General features: G+C 49.5%; 4 protein-coding genes across 4 annotated transcripts in view; all 4 read left to right on the forward strand.

Moving 5' to 3' along the window:
* The window catches only part of TERG_05222 (S-adenosylmethionine synthase), a gene marked incomplete at its 3' end in the record, with an annotated part of 2,089 nt that extends 1,605 nt beyond the window's left edge, over nt 1-484 (forward strand). The window contains exon 5 of the mRNA XM_003234580.2: nt 32-484. Coding sequence (XP_003234628.1) covers nt 32-484 — 453 coding nt within the window. The remainder of the gene's footprint in view (nt 1-31) is intronic.
* An 839-nt stretch (nt 485-1,323) lies between these two features.
* TERG_05223 (uncharacterized protein) lies at nt 1,324-4,280 on the forward strand (the record flags this gene model as incomplete). Its single annotated transcript, XM_003234581.1, has 3 exons — nt 1,324-1,482; nt 1,548-2,282; nt 2,361-4,280. The coding sequence occupies 3 exons, from the start codon at nt 1,324-1,326 to the stop codon at nt 4,278-4,280; spliced, it is 2,814 nt and encodes a 937-aa protein (XP_003234629.1).
* Nucleotides 4,281-4,635: 355 nt separating this feature from the next.
* On the forward strand, nt 4,636-5,298 carry TERG_05224 (uncharacterized protein; the record flags this gene model as incomplete). Its single annotated transcript, XM_003234582.1, has 1 exon — nt 4,636-5,298. The coding sequence occupies one exon, from the start codon at nt 4,636-4,638 to the stop codon at nt 5,296-5,298; it is 663 nt and encodes a 220-aa protein (XP_003234630.1).
* A 2,027-nt stretch (nt 5,299-7,325) lies between these two features.
* TERG_05225 (uncharacterized protein) lies at nt 7,326-9,218 on the forward strand (the record flags this gene model as incomplete). Its single annotated transcript, XM_047748394.1, has 2 exons — nt 7,326-7,764; nt 7,876-9,218. Exon 2 carries the CDS (start codon nt 8,337-8,339, stop codon nt 9,216-9,218), a length of 882 nt encoding a protein of 293 aa, XP_047604376.1. The 5' UTR covers nt 7,326-7,764; nt 7,876-8,336.
* Between the last annotated feature and the right edge of the window lie 45 nt (nt 9,219-9,263).

Consider the following 9,263-nt stretch of genomic DNA (forward strand, 5'->3'; position numbering starts at 1 on the left):
TCTCGACGACCGCACCATCTACCACATCCAGCCATCTGGCCTCTTCATCATCGGCGGTCCCCAGGGTGACGCCGGTCTCACTGGCCGTAAGATCATCGTCGACACCTACGGTGGTTGGGGTGCCCACGGTGGCGGTGCTTTCTCCGGAAAGGACTACTCCAAGGTCGACCGCTCTGCTGCCTACGTCGCCCGATGGATCGCCAAGTCCATCGTCCACTCTAAGCTCGCCCGCCGTGCCCTCGTCCAGCTTTCCTACGCCATCGGTGTTGCCGAGCCCCTCTCCATCTTTGTCGAGACCTACGGCACCTCTAGCAAGACTTCCGATGAGCTCGTCGACATCATCCGAAAGAACTTTGACCTCCGTCCTGGTGTCATCGTCAAGGACCTCGACCTCGCCAAGCCTATCTACTTCCAGACCGCCAAGAACGGTCACTTCACCGACCAGAGCTTCTCCTGGGAGAAGCCAAAGACCCTCAACTTCTAAACATCTTAACCTCACCCCTCTATTCTTCCGCCCTCCTCTACTTCCGCTCCTCCTATCCAATTAATCACCTCCTCTTCCTTCCTCCTCCGGTTGTAACAAAACAAGTTCATCATAGTGATGATCGTTTGCTTTGTTTTCAACAACTCAAAGCATATACAAAATAGACTCACGACCCTTTCGTCTGTTTTACGGGATCTACACGACTTTTCTTTATTGCATTTACAAACTGGTTTTGTTGCAGCATCTCCGGAATAATTCAACATGATACCAATTTCCTTGTTACGCTTTTACACATACTACATTTAACATTATATCAGGCGGAGGGCGTTTTCGGTGAAAAAGTTGAACCAGTCATTCGGTGGCCTGGTAGATAGAACCAATCAAACTATCAATTCGGCTTCTTAGCTTTTATGCAATATCAGCCAATATTCTCTTCCATCTAAATAGTATCATACTTCCAGCTTAAGTTCACCCTTGGTGATGTATCTCAAGTGGTCTTCCTGACAGGTGTAAGTACCTCAGGCAACGGGTCATACCAGGACTTTCCCGACGTTAAGATTATGTAAAGCGCGAAAGGTTGCTTACAAACAAGCTTCAAAAAGAGACGCGCGCGAAGAACCTTAAAGTAGGTTTGACATCACGTGTAAGCGACTTCGCGTCGCCTTCTTACTTTAAATTTGATGGAAACAATCAAGACAGCGACCATATCTATGAGCTTTAAGTGTGAGATTTATACTTTTTTTTTTTTTCACTGTTTAGCTTTGAGCTGCTAGCATTCCCTGCATCTCTTTCATACTATTTTCTTTTCATTGCATTGAAATTGTTAGAGTTATGGCTGGATGGCTACCTGTCTCCCCCTCCTAACGACCTCGAAGGTACCATCCGCGGGCACGTTGGACGATAGCCATGCTTACTGTCCCCCTTCAAAAAGATTAAAGTTAGATCATGACAATGATGGTGCTGTTGGTAAAGCTGCACTGGCTAAATTTACCATCAATGTACGTTTCTCCTTAAGTCTATCTTTCCTTCGAAAAAACCAAGTGCTAATATCAGCAACTCTTAGCCTTGCGGTACCTCCTTGTCAGATAGACCACATAGCCTCTACCCTATAGCCTTAATACTGCGCTCTCGAATTCCACTATCATGGCTGGATACGTGCCTGTCACCTCCACGACGCATACGACCAGGAAGTTTATTTACAGCAAATATACCCGCTCTTGAGCAGAGTCTTTCTGGCGAGAATGCCTCCACTGTGTTGGCCGCGGCAATTTCAGATACGGTGGAACGTCATTATGGTGAAGTACCGAAAGAATTATATGTGGTTGAAAGGGTGAAGCGCTGCGTATATGCCATATGTCCTCTAAGGGGCGAGGTTCAGGAAGCGGATTTGGCAGTTGCATCCAAATCCAGCGGAGTTCAGGATGAGTTTGGACCTGTTCAGTCGCCTTCCGACCCATTCACGGACAGCTTGGAATTTGCTACCATTCCTAATATTGATTTGTTCCAAGAAATACCTGCTCAAGCTGTCTCCTTCGCTTTTGGAGACTCCCCTCATGAAAACCCCGTGTCTAGCCAGGTCGACAGAACCGGGACGTCCCCAAATGCCGCTTTACAATCACCAGCAGTTGCAACCGAAGTATCTCCAAAAGAGGGAGACAACATTGAACTTGGCATCAGTCTGCCTGCCGAATATTTCGCTGACAGCCAAATTCTTCCGCAAACCAACACTATTAACAATGCCGAAGATATGCTTTCTACACTCAAGATGCAATATCTTGAAGCCCTATATATATCAAAGGTAAGACCCTCCATCTTTTTTCTTTTTCTTTTTTTTTTTTTTTCCCTGGTTTTGTGTGTATATTCTAAACCGTATTAGACATCCGTGGCCTACTTTGCAAAGGGTCCTCTCACGCGTGCTCGAGCTGCTTTCCAGAACTCAGATGATGCATCATCTATGAGGCCAATGGTATTGTATCACTACTATCGTTCTTGCATTATCCCGATGAAAAAAATGGACGCGAAGTACAGGGATTCCTTGCCAAGAATAGTAGCAGATATCACCCAGTCCCAGTCAGACGTTGATGAGATTGCTCCTGCAAGGAAGCGTAAGAGCAAGAAGAAAACTATTGGCAAGGATGGTTTATATGCAGGCGAAGAGGAGTTCATTTCCAAGTGGTGGAAATCTGTATATGAAACCAACTCGTCGGTAGAGAAGCCTGCAATGGAAACCCAAAGGAAGAGGCTGATCGAAGACATACGTATGCGAGAGACCCAGTTACAAATCCTCTTGATCCTAGAGATTATGCTTCTAGAAGGAAGTGTTGGAAGCCAGGCCGAACTCGATGACAAAAATACGGAAAAACCTAAAAAGTCCATCAAAAAGACACACGATATGGCTACGGCATTGGAATTACTTCTGGACAGATTGTGCATTTGGCATACAGTGAGCTCCCATGGCCTCGCGATTGATGTGCCTGTAGATTCAACCAAGGCGGCCACCGGACCCGGGAAAGCAAATCATGACAAGCTCCGTGATTTCTGCACTGAGGTCATTATCCCTTTCTATTCTGCCCGCCTCCCTGAGAAATGCCAGGTTATAAATCGCAAACTAGGAGGCCCCGCCATTTCATCACCTGCTAGGCCTAATCGTTCCAACCAAAAACGTTCAACAAATCCATTATCAAAATCCGCCAAGGGGCAGCCGTCGAAGAGGACTCTACAGCGCGTCGGAACTGACGAGAAGATACCTGTTAGGGCAAAAGTCCCCAGCCTGGCGCGGAACAACACTGCTCCTGCTACTGCGGAGGTGAAACGTGAGAGTAACGACCAGTTGTCGTTTTCCACCTCTATAGGCGGGAGGGGTGGCATTCAGAAATCAAAACGAGTCAATAACCGGGAGGTGGATCTTGAGGCCGTGGCCAAACAGCACGAGTCGAAACTGAAGAGGATGAATCTTCTAGTGGACCAGAAACGTGAGTTGGATGCAGCTATTAATGCCCTCAGAAAACCCAACAGAGAGCTTGCGGTGAGGGATTTCGTCGAGTCTGCGGAGAAGAGATCGGCGTCATCGGCTGCCTCCCATCCTAGGAAGCAAAAGAATCCCACCCGAAATCCTTTTGCTCAAGGAGTACAGGTTATGGCGACGCCAAAGGGGCCGCGCAACAAAGACTGCGGATTTGCCGACTTGCCGTCCTTGCCCAAGGCATGGAAACAGTCAAGGCCAACCGTCATGGCAAGCCCGATACCTGATCCCGATGCACAGGTAGTGCCGTCGCCAAGTACCCGCCCTTCAAATACAAATATGTTACCTAAGAGCCGGCCTATTCTGAACTTCTCAAGAACAGAAGCCCTCGTTCACGAAACACCGTCCAAACCCTCTTCAAATGGGTTGAAACGAAGTGCTACCTCTAACCCCGTGGAGAGCGGCATAGAGGCAGAACTTAGTCCTATTTTGGCCCGCAAATCGAAACCTTGCTCTTACGAATCTAGTTCTATAAATCTTAGCCTTGACACCTCCGCACATTCTACAACGGCTGAAGTGGGTGAAACTCCCCCTAGACTAAAGCAGATGATGTTTGTTAGCGAATCGACGGTGCCTAGACGAGTTGACTTTATGCAGCCAAGTACTCCCGCCAAAGGTAGTGTGCAGCATAAGATCCCTGTCACGACACCCCTGCGCCAACGGGCAGGTGATGACGCGAACAGGACGATTAACGAAACCCCTGAAAAGTCGATATATGAACGATTGGGATGGAATAACGATGATGACGATGACGATGAATTAGCGTTTTTCTGAACATACCTCTATCTTTATACCTTGTTGCTGTTAAATGATGAGTGAAGAGTCGCAATCTTGCTTTGCACTCTCCTTCCAATAATTTATCATTGAAATGTTTATACATATTACTTGGGTGGTATTCCACCACCTAAAAGGTGGTGAATAGAATTCCCAAGATTTTGGGAACATGGATACTCGAGCTACCTGCCCTGTTCGTGAAGGTGATGGAGTCGACCAAAAGCTATAAAAAAGTAGGGAAGAGGTTTGAGAACCTGTGTGTCTTTTCCTCAATATGTCCTTTTTCCAGCCAACCTCATATTTTACAGGGCCGTTGGAACTCTATATCAAATTTGATATCTGCCATATAACCAATATGTCATCCTCGACATGTCCCGTGATATTGGAAGAGATGATCAAATCCGAGCTCAACATTGACGAAGGCGAGTCAACCTACTCGGACAGCAATATCGATTCCGACACTATTGCCGAGATCCTCCGTCTTTACAAGAATCATCGTCGAGTAGGCAAACGCGGAAACAAAGGCAGCCCCGATGCCTCCCGCCATGCTCTTCCCGGAGTTGCTGGTAAAAACGAGAACCCAACCCTCACCATACCACCGGGTATCTATAACGAGAAACTATTCACGCTTGCACGCAAGAAAGATTTCGACTTTGCGGGGAAAGATGGAACACGCACGATCAAATGTGACGAGTTCTCGCGGTTGCTCGTATACTCTCAAACCCGGGAGGCCGGACTATTCACATATGTGCCAAATATCTACCGGATCTACCGGACGAACAAAGACTACCCCGAACGGTGCCAGCTTGCCGTAGAGGCGGCGATTGTCAAGCGAGAGATGCTGAGAGAGATCTGTACACTAGAACGTCGGGCACTTCGCAGGGCGGCGTTTGACATGGAAGATGCGTATGAATCTGACAGCGATTTGGACTACTATGGCTTCAACCGCCTGCATGTCCGTCCTCGCCCGACCCGCAACGTCGAGCCAGAACCCAGCAGCGACAAGGCTCCTTCTTGATATATGTAACCTACTGACAGTTGTCCTGTCCATTCCACCCAAGTTCTCCCATTTTATTCCAGGGGACTCCATTTTGTTCATAATATCGTAGTCCGTAGCGCTGCTCCCTTTTATATATCAAAATGTAAGCAAATGCCCAAAAAGGGAATTCCACGTGACCATATCTATATTTCAACGTCACGACTTCAACTCCAGCTTCAACTTCTTTTGGCTTCTTCTTCAGCTTGTCCCATGAGGTGTATCATGGCTGTGCAGGGCATATCCCTGGCCTGCCTGGCTGGCGGAAGAGAGAAGAACGCTCGCTAAACGAAGTGCGTTGGCCTGTTCAACCTGCTGGCTGCTTAGTCCGGATCAACGGAGCAGCAGCAGGGAGGCTGAGATGGATGTACGACCAGCAGGGAAGAGCGGAACGCGTCTTGTCGACATCTGGAGCAGAGCGAGGCGCAGGAGCAAACATTAATAGTATAGCAGATGGGGTTGAAAGCAGCACAGGAATGGCAGAGGTGGTACAGCCAAACCTGATGAGCAGGCCATCTTAACTAACGAACCAGTTAAGTAAACGTCTCGTGAGTTTTCTGGAACCTGTGGCTTGATAACCGTACTCATATCTATCTCTTTCGTGTCTAGGGAACAGATTTGACTCTCCTGCTGCAAGATACAAGAATTTAAGACAAGAGAGGACAAGGCTTCAAAAAATGCTCCGAGAGGGAAAATTCCCCGACTTGAGAGCCCTGGCAATCAGTGAAGACGGCTCAGCACTGGTCACATTGGATGTGATGTGTCTAATAGCTGCAACTTGAAGATGGCGTTTGTCCCTCTGGCTTCTCTTCAGCTCTATGGCACGGTAACATTACATCTCGACGCAATGCCATCGATGCCCACCGCAGTTCGGATGTTGTTTTTTTTTTTTTTTTTCTCTTCACCATCAGGCGGACACAAAAAGCAAGTATGACAAAAGTCGCAGCTCGAGTACTCCGTCCAGAGTAGAACCTCATAGAGATGAGACCTTGGCCATTGTTGCCTTATTCTACACAGCGAACTGACAATCCCGTCTTCTGGGCAGATGGACAGAGTGTTGATTCACACTGAGACAGCGTCCAGCATAACTAAGTAGTCATCAAGCCAAAGAAGATCCAACAAGCAGGATTATAAGAGGGAAGAGAGAGCACAAAGCAGAAAGCCATATCTATGAGGTTTTATGCATGTCTTGCATCTCAGCTGACTCGGATCAGATCCCGCGATCGCCCAAGAGGATACATCTCAACGACTCCCTCTTCCTTGTACAGATCCCTAGTTGAGGAGCATCCCATGACCGGCGTGGGTGGTTATTATTATCCGGCGTATCCTTGCAACTTGGGGGCCTCTCAAGGAAAGCTCCTCTCTTTCCCATGGGATCTCCGCCATGGATACGATGCTTTGACTCTTTCTGACCGACCATCTGTGCTGTCCTCATATCAACATATCATCAGAGACGGAATTCCCTGTCCAGAGTATTCGCTGACGACGCTGGTGGCTAAGCAGAGCCGCATGCTAAAAGTAACAAGCGGCCCCAGCCTGTAGCCTTTTCTTCTCCAAAACCAGTTCAGACGAGAGATGTCTAATTAACGAATACTATATACATTACTTTTTATACGGACCAGCCTCCGAGAGCCTATCAACAAACGTCCTGGGAGCAACCCACGGCCACCCTATGATGAAGCAGCGCCTTCCCTGGAGAAGCCTAATACTACTATTATTGTGCAGCTACAATCATCGTCAGCTCCCTTCGCTTTCTGCAGAGTCACCTACACGATCATGAGCGAGCCCAGTGCTCGTTGCTTTTTCCTTGCTCCTCTATACTTTGCTCCCCAGGTGGAAGATCCTCGTCTTGTCGACTCTCGTCTCTACCTCTCATCCTCCTCCATCCCTGCTCTAGCGTCGGCTGCCTGCATCGCCTGTTCTTCCTTCTGCAACTTCTTCAACTAACAGACGCTCCCTGGCGAAATATACACTGCGCCACTGTCCTGTCCCCATCCCCTTCCGCGCTGCTGGGCTAGCATCTCCGAGCCAGCATCTTTTGCGAGTTATCCCAACGTCTACGCCCAGACATGTCTACATCCTCGCTGTGATATCACTGTGGCGCCCTTGAGAGGACACAGAAAGGAAAGACAAGACATCAAACAGCGTGAGAAGGGTCGAAGGGAAGAAGCAAAAAAGAAAAAAAGAAACGCGCCCTCCACCACTACTATCCATCCTCTCGTCATCCTCTCTCATACCTTCTATCCTTCCATCATCTCCTCCATCATCCCATTCGCCCTCGTCCTCCCCACCCTTTTCTTCCTCCTCCCCCTCCGCCCATCGTGAACACACAGTTCCCCCTCGAGATGTATACAACCTCCGCGCCCGCCCAGGTTAACGGCGGCAGCGGCATGGGCAACAACCGCGTCGACTCCGGGACTATCAACCCCGCGGATCTCAACTCTCCTAGTACGTTGTTTTATATTCTTGCCTGTCCTTAAATCTCTCGGTGTTTGCTGTCCGTTCAAACGGATGTTGGTGACGGCGGCTATGATGATCATGATAATACTGACCCAGCAGTCTCCCTTCCATCTACTGCGCTTGCTACAGACCTCACCGCGGACGCGACTGGCTCCCGCGGCACCAAGCGCAGTCGTTCAGAAGACCAGTATGGCGAGCAGCTCGCCGACCCTGATGTCGAAGATGGTGAGTTTTAAGTCTTGGGCGGATGAAAGACTTCGCTGAATTCCGATTTTTCCTCATTTTCTTTGAAATCGCCTTGTCGCCTACCCAAACCTTAGCGTAGCAACTCCACTTCAGCAGAGAAGAGCAGAACAGAAGCGTGTCAGAGCGAGAAGCGAAAGGAAGAGAAGGGAGAAGAAAAAAAAAATTCTAGCATACGGCCCTACTGACAATCTATCGCAGACAGTAGGCGCAAAAGAGGGCGACCCCCAAAAGCCACCCGCCCGCCGAGCACCTCCACCACCATTACCGCCAGCCATAACAACCTCAGCACAAACGCCAACATCAGCAGCAACAACATGAGTATCAGCAACAACACGCCCATTGTTGCTACGACGATAACGACAACTGCAGCGGCCATGGCGTCCTCGCAGTCTCCCCTACAGACACCTAGGATAGCCCCAGATATCGCCCTTCAGTCGTCTCCGCCCAAGGCTACGCCAACAAAGTCCGTTCTCAAAGCCCTGCCCACAGTCAGAGACCACACGACCGATCAGCTAGGGGAAGATGGCGATGAGTATATCCCCAAGGAGTTCGATGCTAACGGCGAGAAGAAAGTCGACGGTCTAGGTTATCTGCAGGATACCCGCACCTACAAGTGTCGCACCTTCCGCCTCGCAAATCGCGGCAACAAGCTCTTCATGCTGGCTACGGAGTGCGCGCGCGTGCTAGGCTACCGCGATTCTTATCTCCTCTTCAACAAGAATAGATCATTATTCAAAATCATCGCCAACCAGGCCGAAAAGGATGATTTGATCGCGCAGGACATCCTGCCGTACTCGTACCGCTCGCGCCAGATTGCCATAGTTACCGCTCGTTCCATGTTCCGTCAGTTCGGCAGTAGAGTCATAGTCGACGGCCGACGCGTGCGCGATGATTACTGGGAAAGCAAGGCTATCAAACAAGGATTTACAGAAGAAGATATGGCTGGCGAGAAGCGTCCTGGAGCAGGAAAGGCACGCGAGGCTGCTGCCGCCGAAGCAGCCGCTTCGATGAATGCCATACCCTCTTTGGGTCATAACGATGTTATCTACACCAACACCTCGACCGATGCACACGGCTTGCCGTCGACACTCTCCCATCCCGCCTCACTTGCTCCCCTCCCTATGATCAACCCCGCCCCGTCCGATGATCCGCGTCTTCGCGAATACAGCAGTCTCCCACGCCCTAGGCAGACCTAGGTGGCAGCCCTACCAGGACCGCTCCGTCCCAAGCGCTGCCGCCGA

Source organism: Trichophyton rubrum (genome assembly GCF_000151425.1).
Source record: "Trichophyton rubrum CBS 118892 genomic scaffold supercont2.5, whole genome shotgun sequence".
Lineage (NCBI taxonomy): Eukaryota > Fungi > Ascomycota > Eurotiomycetes > Onygenales > Arthrodermataceae > Trichophyton > Trichophyton rubrum.